Source organism: Melopsittacus undulatus, chromosome 1 (assembly GCF_012275295.1).
Source record: "Melopsittacus undulatus isolate bMelUnd1 chromosome 1, bMelUnd1.mat.Z, whole genome shotgun sequence".
NCBI classification, from domain to species: Eukaryota; Metazoa; Chordata; class Aves; order Psittaciformes; family Psittaculidae; genus Melopsittacus; species Melopsittacus undulatus.
The window spans coordinates 8,734,103-8,750,685 of NC_047527.1; the positions used below are offsets into that span (position 1 = coordinate 8,734,103).

A 16,583-nucleotide genomic window follows, 5' to 3' on the forward strand; every position below is an offset into this window, starting at 1 on the left:
CCCCAACTTGCTCAGCCTGTCTTCATACAGGAGGTGCTCCAGTCCCCTGATCATCCTCGTGGCCTCCTCTGGACTTGTTCTAACAGTTCCATGTTCATTTTATGTTGGGGACAACAGAACTACACACAATACTCTGGGTGAGGTCTCACGAGGGCAGAGTAGAGGGGCAGGATCACCTCCTTCAACCTGCTAATAATGTGATATATATTGATGATACTATCTTAGGCACCCTCATTTTCAAACAATTAAAAATAAACCACACTTCTGTTTCTTTTTAAACTCTTTTACAGATAATCTGTATTACTCGTTATCCCATGGTGTGTGAAGCAGTCCTTTTCAAGATGTATGGAATGTCACATGTTGCATCAACACCAAGAACAAGTAAATTTGTGCACATTTGTCAGAGCTTTTAATTAAAAAGGACCCAAACCTGTTGGGGGGGGCGGGTGGGGGTGTCTTGTTTGGCTGATAAGATTTAGGATTTTGATGGGTTTAGTTCATATACAGATCTGCAAACCACCTGTTGAGTTCTTCCTGTATTTTCTTTTCAAGTTTGGATTAATTTCTTGGTTCTGAGGATATTTTTTTCACAATTAAGAATCATGATTCTGCCTAAAATGAGACCTTGAATTAGGTCTCAGAGCTAATTGTGTATGGAAAAATATAGTTCTATAACATGTCAGTCCCTGAAACACACCAAGACTCTCGCTTCTTGTATAACTTGCTGTGTGGCATTCTGACCCATGTTACTTATCTCTTTACACCTCCACTAAGTTTCTTCCCCTTATCTCCTCAAGTTGTTTTTGCAAGGGTTAGAGCAGAGTTTTCTTATGGTAATTTTTTTAGTTGGCATTTTTCAAAGTGTAGGAGAAACAGTTTCTATGGGAGTAGGGTAATAGGACTGGAAGGTTTTACACCCCTTCTTTGGTGACGCTGCCTGGTCCCAGGGCTCAGTTAGCCTTCACATCCAGGTTGTGGCTTACACCTGAGCTCCAAATGAGTATAAACAAGATTTCCAAAGTGGAAACACTGACTTTCATGTCCTTTATTTGCCTCTGTTCATAACTGAACATAAAAAAAATGAATTCTCTTGCACCCATCTCCTCTCATAGGTGCACGATGGTCATTTACTGATGGTGTTTCAAACATGGTGCTCTAATGATACAGAAGAGGCAAGATAACATAGGGAAAGATCACACCTTTTGTCTTTCCATGTATAACATATAAGTTTTCCCTATGGATAGCCATTGTTCATATTTTATAAGACTGATTCTGTCAGATGCTGAACATCTGGCAGCACTTTGCAGACTTGAGCCATGGTAATCCAGACAAATCCTATTTCCTGATTCTCCTGTCACAATATTATTACCAAACCTTTGTCACTGTTTTTATTCTTGTGCCTGTTGTCTGATGTCTGCCATTTTAATCTGAAAAATATATTATAATGGTTATGGTGGTCCTTCTATTCTACTCTGTATCTATTGTCAGTACATGTTCTGGTTTTGACCCTAACACCATTAAAATTACTGCAGCTATTACGTTTGTGGCTATAATCATTTCTCTCAAGGTTGTGAGCTGTGCAGAGTACAAGTATCTGATTAAGACTGGCTCTGATTGTGTATGTAGATGAGTTTCCTACAAACACTATGTTTTTCCACGACTCTTTCGCTTGTTTTATCTCCTTTAATCTTTCCCTTTTCTTTTATTAGCTTCTATTATGATCTCTTTTTATATGCACAAGGTACCTGTCAGTGAAGACCTGTCAACTGTTTCAGCTGTCAGTAGATATGATAAACACTCCTTCTTATTTGCCCTTTGCCTCCACAGGTTCGACAGAGTTTAATGGAGAACATAGACACAGCCTCTCACAACGTGTTTTTCCAAGGTATTTAGGAAAATTTTACTTGTTTCATTTAATTTTTATTTCATTGGTGATTTTGTAAAATCCCTTTGGGGGCACTCAGAATTGTAGTGCTCCTGTTCATTTAATTACTGCTTTAAACGAAAGTTCACAACTACTGCTGTGGAGATTGGAAGCACTGGCTTTGCATTTACAAGGTTTTGGAGTATTTCTGTTCCACCTGCTTTTCTCTCCACTGAAATTATGGTATTGCTCAGTGACGTGCCATATGGGATAGTGAAACATGCTACTGAAACCCATGTTAGCCACTGAATCTATCCAGTGTCTGACTTTCTTTCCAAGGATGTCACTGTGTGGCTCCTTGGAGCTCAAAGGCGTCAAGGAGAAAGGACTAACCATAAATTCAGTTTTCTTGAGCTAAATAAAATGTCCACAGCATTTAGATTCTTTCTCTTTTGTCACTACTCCTATTTTAAATACCACATAGTATATTTTTCTGTGCTATATTTCACCTCAAAATCAAGTGTATTTCAGTGCTGGATGAAGTTATCACCATGGGTAGACTTTATTCCATGTTGATCTAGCTGCATGATATTCTAGGTTTGTGAGAATGAAGTCATTTATCTTTAAGTCTTTAGTAAGTATGGCTAGGTTATAAAAAGCAAATAAATCCTGCCTGGTTTGGAGGCACTCAGGCTTGTGCCATGCAGAGAAGGAAAATACTGGAATACCTCCATCGACACCAGGTAGGTGTGCATCTGGCAGGACTCCTTGGCCAAGAGCACTGCCACAGAAATGCATCATGCACATCTGCATTCAAGCTGGCTCCACACTCATGTGAAATGCTACACCTGGCATGAAGCCCTCTGGTAATCAGAAGCTCTGGAAAGTGTGATGCAGGCACACTCTAGCTGTCTGAAACTCCCTAGGTCCAAAAGTAATAACATTATAGCCACATATTCTAAATCTGCGTCATTACCAACCCCCATCAGTTGGTAATGTAAATTCATTACTATTAAATCACGGGTTTGCTCTGTCTAGACATTCACTAAATTAGAGAGTTTATTTCTCCTTTTCAGTTATGCTTGTGCCTTTTTGGACGATGACCCTGCTTATGAATATTGTTCCACAAATACTCCACCAGGATCCCTTTCCATATGTCGCCGCAGCCCTCGACTGCTTTCTAATGGGTATTACATTTGGACAGAAGACAGTTTTCTGTCTGATGAAGAGGGCAACGTAACATTGACACCATCCCAGACAAGTGTTACGTACAAAGAGAATTTAGTTCGGTAAGTGAACTATATGCAGTTTTTGCTCAATGTTGGCAATTGCCTCCACATCTCTGTACTTATCTAGAGGTATCTGTGTGACTTTCTATACTTTAGTTGGCATAATATCAGCATTGCTTCTTAATGGGAACATCTCAACTGATTTAGCTTAGAGAGTGCAGGGATTGAGATAACTTGATTTTCAGACATGTCTGATCTTGCTATCCAAAAACTCTTCAGTACACAGTTGTTGCTGTAACTAGTTGCATCCAACAGAGAAAAAGGAAAGCTACAGCTCATTTAGCAAATAGGATGTTACCATGATAAGTAATAAGGAAAAAAGTAGATATGTGTATATATATCATGTATGTAAAAAATAAAAAGGTCTGGACTTGAAATTCTTCCTCATGGAAAAATCTCTTGATTTCAGAAGAGCATCAGTTTGGGAAGGTATCTAAAGTTGAAGCACAGTAGATTCAGGCTGCACCAAAAGGGATAACAGCAGATCATTCACATTAGTATCAGAGCCCAGTAACTGTAGTATCATTTGTTATCACGGTATCCAGTATCACAACAGCTTGATATATTGCTATATATTGCTGCTAATACATTCCTTGGCAGTACTGCAGTGTGCAGCAGTCATTCTTGGTGACATACCCAGAGCCAAGAACAGAGCTGGGAACAGCACCCAGAACCTGGTTCTTTCATGTCAGTCCTGCAAGCTTTAGAGCTCTCTCCTTGCTCAACAGCAATGATTAACTCTATTCCTTGACAATGGGTCTTTTCTTTCAAGTGTATTCAGGCGAAGGAAGAAAATCCGTCGTTCTCTTGCCAGCTTGTTCAGTCTCAATGCCTCCACTTCTTGGCTCAGCAGCACTGTCCCCAGCAAAGTGGATTCCTCCCATTTAGATGATCCTTGGCCTGATAAATGCAATGATCTAGAAGCCAGTCAGAGTGATGTTGGTAAGCCCTGACCAGGCACAGAGTAACCAAGCTACAATGTTACAGTCTATATTTAGTGGGACTTGGGAATCTCTTTCTATAGGTTTTGCAGGGGTTGTCGGCCAAGATGTGCAGGTAAAGGTTAGATGAAAGACAGAACTGTAACTGGTGAATTGTCTGGCATTAAGAAAAAGTCCACAAAGACCTTGATGCCAAAAAGACATTTTTAGACTGAATTTGAATCCAAAGTCATCACCAGTGATGTTTATACTGGTGTTATTAATATATGATGGTTTATTCAGTTTTGTCTTTCCATATTTTCAGCTGCATACATTGAACCATCCCATTCCCTACCCTGAACAATTTGGAAACCTCTCTGTGTTTAAATAATTAACCTTCCCCAAAACCAATTCATTAACACAAGTCTCAAAGCTCTTCCTTTGTGCAATCTCATTTATATTTGCACTTTTTGTAGGAGATTCAGACTTTTCTTCTGAATATAGCAGCTATGACAACCATGTGCCACAAAGACAAACCCCAGCACCTAATGGATCCTCTTTCAGCAAAGATAACAAGCTTCCTCAGCCTGAGAAACCATTCTGTGTATCAAAATCTAGCTCTCCATTTAGGATAAATGCAAATGAAGAGACTTGGAGAAATGCAGGTCTGTTACCTTCTTATTCTGATAAGTCTTATTTTTAGAGTGAACTATAAATGCATTAAAATATTGACATGCTTCCCTTGAAGAATAGAATTTATTTCCTGAAACACACATTTAAAATGACTGATTAAAAAAAAAATGGCACTTACTGTTCATCCCCCTCTGCCCACATCTTTTCCTCTCCTATTTTCAGTGATAAATGGAAAAAAAAGGGGGGGTGAAGAGGAAAATGGAGGAAAGGGCATGGGAAGAACAACTGAAACAGGCAATTATTCAGGAAGTCTTGTTTTCTGAGAGTGTGCAGGGCTCAGTGTCTCTATGGCTGTGGGGGAAAAAGACTCTTGAGAGACACCCAGAGCATGAAAATTAGGTTTCTGCTTTGAATCACTCTAGGCAAATTCTCTTAAAACGAAACTGAAGAGACTGGTCTCACAGGCTGAAGGTCCTTGCAAACATCTCCTGTCATACATTTACTTCCTTGAAGACTCATGAGGTTTATTTTCTTGGCTTTTGTTTTAGAATCCAGGACAGTGCAAAGTGTCCTGTCTCAGATGGTCGCACTGGTCACGTGTTTAATCATTTCAATATGTACAAGGTAACTTTTATGTCCTTTGTTTCTGGTATTAATGCTTACTGTATTTTAACTGCTGGATAAATGATAAATCAAGGGCCACATTTTCAAAGTTAAATATACCTTATTATGAAAATATATTTTCATATTATAGTAGATGCAGGCAAAACTCTCAGCTATACAGATATGTACAAAAATAAAAAATACATAGGCAGACATGGAAACTATTTTGTCAAGTGAGCTTGGATGAGGGGTTTTGAAAGGCTGAGAAGAATCAGAATTGATCTATGTCTTTCTAGTTGACCAGTATGGGTCAGTCTGGGAACCCTGATGTCTTTTCTTCTAGGACATTATCCTCAAAAGCTTACGTAATTTAAAGTCTTACATTGTAGTTCATCTACCAGAGTTCAGAGGGTTCATCCACAAGAACCTTCTCTCCTCCTCCCACCCAGGCTTCAACTCTATTAACCCAATATGCATCCCTTGTTTCTTTCTAACCTTGATGGGTATTGTTATGTTCTTAGATATTTTCTGGGAGGACTCTCTGCCACTTTGCTGCTGATAATTTTAGTTTGTAAGTACAGACTTCCTTTTATTCAACACACAATATTTTACTAAGTCACATCTGAGGACCAAAAGCTATCCTTGGCTGTGTATCAATGGCTCTTATTGGTGCTAATAAGAGCTGTATGTGGGCATATGGGGACAGGATGTAGGCTTCTATAATTAGATTTTGCATTTGAATTTCACAGTTCTTTTGTCCAAAGATGCTGCTGTGTCATCGTTCTTCAGTCTTGACACATCTTTCAAAACAACTAAGTTTTGGTAAGTGGCTCCAGTGTCATGTGATGACTAGAGGAATTTAGAAATCTTATCTTAAGAAGAGGAAGGAGAGAATAATTTTGTTGTTTCCATATCAAAAGATAGAAGGCATCATCTGAAGTTACTGTTGGAGGATATGGCTTTTCTATTACTGATTTATATATATATAAATTTTCTGTTTATTCTGAAAAACTGCCTTTTCATAATGTGCAATAAATTCCACCCATTTCATAGCAGAAAAGGAAGGTAAACCTAATATGCCATAGCATGAAGATGCAAAGACAGCCCCATCACCACTTTCCAGGGACTACAGAATTGATATGACTTGGCCCCGCTACCCCAGTCTTTCATTAGCTTCAGGACAGAGCTTTGCCTTTGGCACATACTGTGGTCTGATAAATGTCTTAGAGAGAAGTAGTAAATCAATCTGATCAGTTGAATAAAGGTGCTGCTGTTGTTGTTTCAGACTCTTTATTTCCAAGGTTTGAACAGAGCTGTGATTTCTAAATCCTTCTGTAGAAAAGGTCTTAGATGTTTAGATGGTCTACATTATATCCTTAGGGCAAGATCATACACAGGCCTCCATGCTGAAAGCATGTGTGTGGACGTGCTGGATTTATGAATTACCATTCTTTCACTCTTTATGCTGCAGAAAATTCTTCTGGACTGTGTAAAATCTAAAATTCTGCTGAAACTAAAAACATTTGGGCTTATCTGAATTTTTATGTGGTGAAAGTGAAGCTCAAAAAGGACATTGTTTCTGCAACTGTGTCAGGGTTCAGGAGTTCAGTGTATCCCAAGGGCAACAAGACAATCTGGCAGACCTCTTAGTCTTTGAATTGAGGATAGTGGAAGTTAGAAACAAGACGGCGCAGCTCGGGGAGCCTCATTACAATGATAGTCTTGGATTTGGAGCATCCATGATCTTATAACACCCTGGTTATTCAAGGGTGGTATGCTACACTTTGTCGCTATGTCATTAGTCCCAGTAAAACCAAGGCCAACAGGTTAGGACTAGAGTGTTGCAAATGCATGCTCAAAAGTTCTGTTTCCTGATTTCCTGAATAGTTTAGCCCTGAGTCATAAACAAAGCTGCTCTTCACAAAAGGGAAACAAATACACTCTTGAGAGCTTTTCAGTCACTGGTGTACAAAGTACCTCTTTTCTGCTCATCAAAAGTGAGAAGTTACCTGCTCAGACAAGTAGTCCTACAGCTTAACTAACTTTGGCAAACTGGAACCTACATAAATCCTTGTTATAACAAACTGTGGTTTAAATTGGGACATCAAAAATGTATGCTTTTTTTTTTTTTATTTTCCCCACAGAAAATAATTGGAAGAAAAGAATAATTGGTGAGTATATGTTTAAATTTAGGAAGAATTCCACACTTTTGGGGGTGACCCCTACTATGAAATGAGGTTCAAGACCCCTGCTATGAAACGAGGTTCGAGCATGCCAGGAAGTTTCCTTGGACTTCTCATTAACAGAAGGTTTAGCTGCAGGACACTTGCCAGTTTCCACTGCAAATGACTCCACTTTGCTGTCTAAAACTCCTTTTTCATTTTATTTGGATGAAATATTTGTTATTGTTTGACAACAGTTGCTAAATAGTGTAAGCTGTTAAACAACTGCTGTGCTTCAGCCAGAGGAAACATGTTTTTTAGTAACAGGCAAAGCAAGTCTTCCTTTTTCCAAGTTTAAACCATAGTGCCAGGTGCTGTACTGCTCTGACTTGGTACCATTCCACTGAAGGAATAAAGCAGCATCAACCTGTAACAGCCCAGAATATCTAGAAAACACTTACAGATTCTTCTTTTCCTTATTTTTTGTCAGCCAAACCTCACCTTTCTCCTCCACTTATTATCATGCATTTTTAAATCTTGGTGCAACTCAGAACCTTTAAAACAAGAGTGCTGATTTATTTGTACTTGGAGCTGGCTATCCCCATCTTGGCTCTGTTATTTCACTTATCTCTTTATTTTGAAAAGATAAAAATGAAAGGAGGGAGCTAAATGGAGCTGTGCCCAGGTTTTTGTTCCTTAGAGTGTGGATAAAACAGCCTTGTTCTTCAATTTGCTGTTGAGTGCAGTTCAGCTTTTGAGATCTAAAGGCATCTGCACAGCTGCAGACACAACCTCAGAAACTTTACAGTCTGCTCTCAGAAGGAGGACGTTCATCCTGAGACCAAAATCACAACAAATGATAAGCAGCATTGGGTCCCTTTGCAGACTTACTAAAGCCTACAATGAAATATACATCTTACTCACCCAGTCTGCCGAGCAGTGGACACCAGATATGGCACTTCTTAAAGTCAGTGGAACTGTTTATGTGAGGGCTGACTCTGATTTTGAAAGCCAGTACCAATATTAACTGAAGCAGGTACTACTGGATGGAAAAGAGAATTTGGGTTTTGTTGCCTAGCAGGAGTAAACTAAATACAGACTGGCACAGGTTACTGAGAGACAGGATCTCCAGCATTTCAAAACACGCTTGTCTCTTGCTTTTCATAAAAACCTAAAAGCAGAGTAGTTACTTATATATATTTTGAAATGAGTTCATTAACAGTTTTCATTTTTCCTCCTCCTCAAATTTATTTTCCTCAGCTCTTCAGCATCAAACTACTGAACACCTCCTTATGGCCATCGTTACACATGTTCCTGTGGGAAAAAATAGCAGAATTGTTAGCGTTCTTCCTTCAAAATACAGTTAATTTTAGCTTTGTTTTTACTTTCATTCTGCTCAAAGTGTGAGTGAGGCCTTAATTTCTTAGTGGCTATTTGAAAGCAGTCATGCGAAACAATTGCTCTTATGTCAACAAAGTCTTTTGCAGGCATGGGGGTCCTGCAAGACTTTGGATAACAAATTGATGGTAAAAAGTGCTTTGTAATCCATTTGTTATTTTTATAAAAGTTGATGTCTTCCCATACTTTCTGTATGAATTCCTCATAACAACGTACTGTCAATGATAATAGATTTGGATAGTGGCTGAGTATGCGTGGCAATGTATTTCAGAAGCTTTATTATGTCATGCATGTGCACTGCCTTTTGGCCCTTATGCTGAGCATTAAGAAAAGAAAAAAAGAGGAAGAAATATTAGAAGGAAAGCACTCATCATAAAACTAGGAATCAGAATATGGAGAAGCAATGACTAATCTGAATTACCTGGATTCATGTACAAAAATATGAGATCTGAAGGTATGTACTTTGGAAATACTGAGCTCTAATTTTCAGCTTGGATCTTTGCTACAGCAGACTAAATTGCACATAGAACCTGTGGGTAACCAAGAACTGTTATCTTGTGGCTCCAAGCTTCTAATAATCTGCTTCTTGAAATACCTCCCTCTATGACAGTTTAGCTGGGACAGCACAACAAAATGATGATAATGCCTGAGGATACTATTGCTCACCAAATCATTCTTTAACTAGTGCTGCTTCTAGTCTACTTGTCCCCTGCTGTGCTAAAAGCCATGCTAGTACAGCCCCAGCTGGTAAATCAGATGCGAAATGCTGCCTTGGAAGGGTTAGGTGTGCCCATAGGGTACAATCAGGCTGGCAGGCATAATGGAGAAAACTCTGCAGTAAAAGTGCACAAATGAAAGGTTTTGCTGGAAGAAACACCACTGTCCGACCAGCTCTGTGTTAAGCCAAACTCAAGCACGTTACAACTGTTTTTCTAGCATTGAAAATCTGAACAAATCATGCCATAAGGAAAAAGGGGACTTGAAATTAAGTTAAAATGCACATTTCTCTTTCAAAGAGTGAATATATGCTGGTTATGTTTTGAAGATAGCATCAGTAGCTCAACAAGATCTCAAAAAGGGAAATTTCACCCAAATCACCAACGTTGTGTAGTAATTTACTTTTTCCCAGTGCATTAAATTGACTTTATGTGAAGACAGACCATTTGGTGTAACAAGAGCAGGTTTTATAGTTTCAATAAATGGTGATGATAAAATATTCTTCTTCATAAAACTGATGTATTATGTCACTAAAATAGTAGTTATAATACTTATCCTCATATTTACTTGCAGTTAATGCTCTTAAATAATTTTGTTACTATTAAATAATTCTGCTTCTTTATTTACTTTATGGAGACAACTGAGAGTATATTTCATTGTTTAATATGTATACATATTTTATTACTTATTTTATTGGTACTTGTAATAGGTCCATTACTTAATGCACTTTTAAAACTAAAGGATTATAAAGATTTTTAGTGTATAAATAATCTCCTAGAAGAATAAGATGGAAAATTAAATGCCATACTGAAATTTCTAAGACTGAAATTACTCTGCAATCATCAAGGTGATTATGCTGAAAAGTAGAAAAGCCTGAATTCACCGTAAACTAGTTCACTGAAAGCTAGTGGAGAAAAAACTGATTCCACTTGCCAAAAGTTTGCTCTAAAATGAATTGTTATAATCTGTCTATGGATAAATATAAACTGTAAATTAGAATTGTTCTGATCCAGAGAGAGGGAAGTTCTGGGACAATTTGGCAATTGGAGTTCAAAGGTTAAAAATAAGATGCTTGTGAACCATTTCCTCTGTACATTAACGTTGAATTAACAAAGTTTTATTCAGTTACCAGCCTGGTTGGCTTTGGCAGTTCCCTTCCATATATTCCAATGGACATAAAAGCAAGCCTTGTATTGTCTGTCTGAAAAGAGGCATAATAATGTCTTCAGTCATGTTGGATGAAAAAATTGAAACTAGGGTCTGTCTGGTGAAAAATTGAAGGCAACATTTTCTAACTTAAATGTTTAAATCTAGACTTTCAGAGGTAATTACCATTTGCAGCTTGTGTTAACCAGAGTACCAAGGCTTGGATAATTGTGAAATGTAATTGCAGCAAAGCAAACCCATTGTTGATTAATGATAACTGATGCATCTACAGAGGAAACAACTAGAATTTTGTTTCCGTCCTCAGTGATTAAGCTCCTACTCCACTTTAATATAGCATGTTATTTAGAAAACTAGAAACAACAAAGAATTTCAAGGTTTATAACCCCCCGTGCATTAACTCTTACTGTTTGTAACTACTATTTTTTGTCATTACACTTTGTCTTATACTCTCTTATTACTTGCTGTGTTCAGCTGAATTTCAGGGTCATTCTTGAGTATATGTCACATAGTGCTTTAGAGCAGGAATCTTCCTGTTGTAGGAAGCAGCAGCAAGCACGGTGATAACTTTTATGGCATCCCTAAGCTTATAATGTTCCTAATCTCTGAGCAAGTCTGCTTTGTATTTATCCTGAAGGCATTACTCATAGAAGTCAAACCATACAAAGATTAACATTTTCAATTTAAATAATAGGAAATAAACCACACAGGTACAGAATACATGTATTTAGTCCAGCTCTGCAGAATCTACTCTTTGATATATTTTTTTGTGAATCAGCTGCAGTGTTTTGTAAACCTCTTTGTACCTTTTAATATACACTGAGCAAAAGTGGTACTTAATTTTTCATTTCATATTATTACATTTTTATGTTTTCTGATGCTGCTTTTTTCCCCCTTATCCTTGGTATTTACATAGCAGTAAAGTTGTTTCTGTTTGAGTTCTTCCTGTGTTTGAGGGTGTTGTTAATAATGAAGATTATTATTAGTAATTGCATATATTTCAATTAATTTGTTATCTGTCAGTTTATGTCCTGCCCTGTAGGTTATGTGCTCTTTGGGAGAAGATTTATTGGCACTTTGGTGTGAATATGAAAGCCTTGTTTTATTACAAAGTAATTATTACTACCATAAAATGTAATAGTAGTAGTAATAATAATAATAACAACAGCAAAACCTATAATTATTATTTAATAGGAAATAGATAGAAAGACATAGGTTCAGATTCTGAGTGTGTATTAGTCAGTTAATTTCTATGAGACAAGACTCTGACCTGAAGCAGTTTAAGAGCTGAGGTTTATCCTCCAATATCAATTTGCTGAGTCTTTAGCACCTTATATGAGTATGTACCGATGAAGTGAACACATACTGAAAATACTTCTGATGCACTGTAATAATAATGCTATAAAGCTTATTTTTGTCATGACAAATATATTTTATATTGCATTGTTTTACACATTTAACAAATAAACTTGCAATGTATTAAAGTGGTGCAGTGAATTCCTTCAGGGAGGGCATGCCAGGTGGTACCCTTTTTCTTCTTTGTCACTCCATCCTCCTGACTGTGATGTGGCTCTTTACCTCCGTAATGTACATTGCTTCATGCCAAGAACTTGAGCTTGTGCTGCTTAAAGCTCTTAGTCATAATGTGACTGAAGAACAACTGCATGAAAATAATGAACACAATAAGGTCAGTGTATGCAAATATAAAATTTGTGTTTAAGTTGAAAATGAATGAATGCAAAATTTTCCCAAGAAGTTGTACAACACCATAAGTGCAAATTACACCAAATTTTGTGTGTGTATATTGTGTTGATGTTGTGCAGCTTAGAATATTTTGTTGAATGAAACACTTTGAGACATAAAACATTTTAAGGCACGTAGGCCTTCATGCTGCAAGCACGTGTGTGTGTGCTGGATTTAGGAATTACCATTCTTTCACATTTTACAACAGAAAATTCTTCTGACTGTATAAAATCCAAAACGCTGCTGAAACTGAAAACATCTGGGTTTGTCTGAACTTCTGTGTGCAGAAATGAAGCTCAAAAAGGACGTTGTTTCTGCAACTGTGTCAGGGATCAGGAGCTCAGTGTGTCTCAAGGGCAACAAGACAACCAGGCAGGCCTCTTAGCCTTTGACTTGAGGATAGCAGAAGTTAGAACCAAGTCAGCACAGCCTTATTACAGTGATAGTCTTGGATGTGGAGCACCCAAGGGTCTTAGCACAACACCTTGCATGCTCACCGGTGGCATGTTACACTTTGTCACTATGGCATTAGTCCCAGTACAATAAAGGTCATGGATTATAAACCTCATCCTGAAGATCCCGCAGTTTTAAGGACAAGAAGCCAGGGCGATTATTCTACTTCAGCTTCTGGCTTTGCCCCATGGGCTCTAGACCACCAGGTTAGGACTAATGGCTGCTTCAAAGCTCTCCTTTCTGACTTCCTGCATAGTTTAGCCCTGAGTCATAAACACAGCTAAGTGAGGAAGGAGGCATGTCGTCCATGAGTGCTCAAGGGATCGGGAGCAGTCCAAGCGCTGCACCGAAGCCGTCCTTACCTCAGCGGGCACAGACAAAGCACAGACCCGGCGGAGCCGACGGGTGGCGGGGCCTGACCCCACAGCAGCACCGCCCGGCCACGTCGCCATGGCAACGAGGCGGCGTCCTGTAATGGCGGCGGCTGGAAGCTGAGAGGCGGCCATGGTGCGGAGTGAGTGTCACCGAGAGCTGCTTTCCTCCCCTCACGGGACCTTTCCTCCTGTCCAGGACGTGCCTCACTCCCTGCCTACCATGCTCCCTAATCCCACGCTTGCCTCCTTCCCTGACAACCCCGTACTCCCCTGGCAGCCCTTCTTTCCCGCGGCCTCACTTGCTCTCCTCACCTTCCTTCATTACGTTTTCCCTTCTCCCTGGTAACAACGACCCATTTTATTTCACCAAGCACAGCCCAGGCGTGCTCTTGCCTCTGAAACAGCCCCTCAGTGGGGTGGCTCAAGTGGGGATCCCTCTGTGTGTGGGGAGATGCTTCACAGGGTGGCTGATGCCTGGGCACTGCTGTCCTGTCCCTGCAGCTATACATTTCCAATGCCAGATTATTTTATTTAGGTAAAAGTAGCCAATGCAGACACATGAAAAACCCCTGTGGTGTTAAAATACACCACACTGTTACTTATGAATCCATAATCTTTTAGAGCTAAAGCAGTATGACTGAGATGAGACTGAGTGCTCATGCATATCAGGAGAAAAAAAGCCACTGAGGAATTCCATTCCTCTGCTATTTTCCCTGCAATCTATTTAGATTGTGTACGGTCATTGGACAGCCAGTCCCTTGCTGGGTAAAATAGTGCTTTGGAAAGGAGCTCCCTTCCCTCTGCATGAAGCTGGCAGATGTCTGCTTGGAGCAGGCAGTGCCTGAAGGTGAATGGCTTCTTCTCCACAACAGCACGACATGAATCTGAGCCTTAAAAGTGTGCATACTTCTCTGAAATGCAGGTTCCCCCGCTGTTTCTTGATACACCTGCAGCTGTCTGCCTGTTTATTGTTTCCAGTTATTGAATGCTTTTCTTTGTATCTGCTACTTTTTGAGTAAAACAATACTTTTTTGGACATCCAGCTGTTAGAGCTTCAAGATCGGTTCTCTCCAGTTGATTGATGCCATCCCTCATTGCCTCTTGTGTTCATGGGAGCATGGGAGTAGCTGTGATCTCTCTGATCACTGGTCCATTCTCTTGTTACTGCACACATAAGCTGGTTAATGAACTTCTCAGTGAAAAGAAATGTTATGATGTGTTTTGTCAGTGTCTTGGAAAAGCTTTTATTTAAAGTTTGCTGTTTTCTCTTGCAACTTTCTTCCCCTCGTTGCTCTTAAATGAACCAGATAGCATAGAAAATGACAAATATTCACTCAGTTCCCTACAGCAGGTCCCCAAAATAGGTCTCTAAAGCTCTGTTGTTGCTTCTATTGTGAATGATTGTTTCTGCTTTGCAAACCATCTGGTAATGAAAGTGGACGTTTTTTTTCCATAATCACTGTGACAATCACTTCCATTTTCTTTTCATCAGCAAAGGGAAATCTGGCTGTAATAAAACTGTCAGGAATAGTTTGTGTGACTTCTTTTTGTATAAAGGGTACAGAGCATGATGTCTCCAATGTGTATGTATGCAGATTGGAGAATATTGTTTTCTTGCTCAAAAACACTGTTTGCACTGGAAATACTGGCACTGAAAATTCAGCTACCAAATACACTAATGTGCAGGCTTTTAGTCTATTTTTTACTTAATTTCTTATTTCTAGCGGATTTACCAAGTAGCTCAGTACTAATATCAGTATTTCAATACTTTTTGTGAAGACTAAAATATTTAGTCACAATATTGCCATTCATTTTCTCTCCATTAATTACATCAGGCTTAATCAATGGGCTGTTGAAGGAAAGGTAGTTGATCAGATGCAACAAACCTGCCCAACATGATTGAAAAAGACACCTTTCCCAGTATGCTTTATGTACAGACAAGATCCCCTCTTATACCAATATCAGTATCACCATCATATAATTCTCTAAATCATGTTAGAATCATAGAGGTACAGGTAACTGTTGAACAGAAGGGAGTTTTAACACTGATGATCTGTAAATAATGTAATATACACAAAACCAGTTTCACTCCTTTCCCAAAGGCCTTAGATACAGGAGGTGCACTGACATGTGTGGGTTTGGATTTAGTTTGGTACATAGTTTACCTAGCTTGTAACAAACTAGTCTCTGTGAATGCATGCAACGGTTCCAGGACCACTAATACACCTGGATGAGTTCACCGAACATCCCTGAGACAAAGAAGCAATAAAAGAATATTTTTAATTAACTCATGGTAGGAACAGTTTGTTTTCACATATCTCTATGTTTTTTCTTTTTACTTGCTTTTCTTCAGAGTCTTTTTGAAAGGCTTGTTAGCCATTTTTTCAGTATTAACAAACATGAAAATACCTATGCCAAGTTGATAAACCCCTATTTTTTTAACCAGTACTTCACTGTAGGTCACTGCTTGTCAAGGTGAGGAAAATGCTGGCACTTGTTTTTTATGTCGTAGACTGGAAATGAAGTAATAACATCTAGCTCAAGAGTAACACTGTTTCTCATAGAATTTCTTTACCTTCATCATACAGAGCCTTTTCACTGTTTGAAAGATTGCCTGGCACTAAATTTTACTATGTGATAATTCTGAACCCAGGTCTCTGGTGTTTTTTTGGCCACTGAAACTCCTATGCTGGCTGCTATTCAGCTGGTAGTGCCTAAGAAATACCCAGTATTGAATTTCATTCTAGCATAAACATTTATAAACATGAATTAGTTCTGACTTTGCTTCAAACATGAAAAAGGTAAGAAATATGTGCCCTCTTTCAACACATATCTTGCTTATTTCTGTGCACACTGTGCTGGTGGAAGAATATGATAACAAGCTGTAGCTAGCTTACTTCCCCGCCACCCCCTGGCCTGATCTGTGATGTGAACATCTGGCATCAGGAAATAAAAGAACATAAAACATTCCCTTGCTTTGTCTAGATGAATCAATCTGCAACCCAAGCTATGCGGAAAATAGTGGATGCTGGATTAATTTCTGCAAGGGTTGTATCACGCTTTCATTAGCAGTTTTCATATGGATCTTTCTAAATGTTACAGATGACGTGAGTGTGTTTCACAAATGATGTTTGCTGTGGCAGACTGGTCTGAAGTCACTTGGTACTTGATGTATTTTCTAGCAGATTTTGTTTTGTTGGTGTTCCTACCGGATATCTATTTGGTCTGGTGGAACAAAAAACATTAATGCTTTTAGAAGTTGC

At 38.8% G+C, this 16,583-nt stretch overlaps 2 protein-coding genes across 2 annotated transcripts in view; both read left to right on the forward strand.

Moving 5' to 3' along the window:
- The first annotated feature begins 335 nt into the window (after positions 1 to 335).
- TMEM71 (transmembrane protein 71) lies at positions 336 to 6,135 on the forward strand. The gene is made up of 8 exons (XM_034067349.1): positions 336 to 381; positions 1,828 to 1,885; positions 2,941 to 3,153; positions 3,926 to 4,095; positions 4,550 to 4,738; positions 5,255 to 5,330; positions 5,831 to 5,880; positions 6,059 to 6,135. Exons 1-8 carry the CDS (start codon positions 342 to 344, stop codon positions 6,133 to 6,135), a joined length of 873 nt encoding a protein of 290 aa, XP_033923240.1. The 5' UTR covers positions 336 to 341.
- Positions 6,136 to 13,417: 7,282 nt separating this feature from the next.
- The window catches only part of DNAAF11 (dynein axonemal assembly factor 11), a 31,147-nt gene continuing 27,981 nt past the window's right edge, over positions 13,418 to 16,583 (forward strand). Inside the window, exon 1 of the mRNA XM_031044412.2 lies at positions 13,418 to 13,460. Within this exon, the coding sequence (XP_030900272.2) occupies positions 13,451 to 13,460 (10 nt within the window). The 5' untranslated portion in view covers positions 13,418 to 13,450. The remainder of the gene's footprint in view (positions 13,461 to 16,583) is intronic.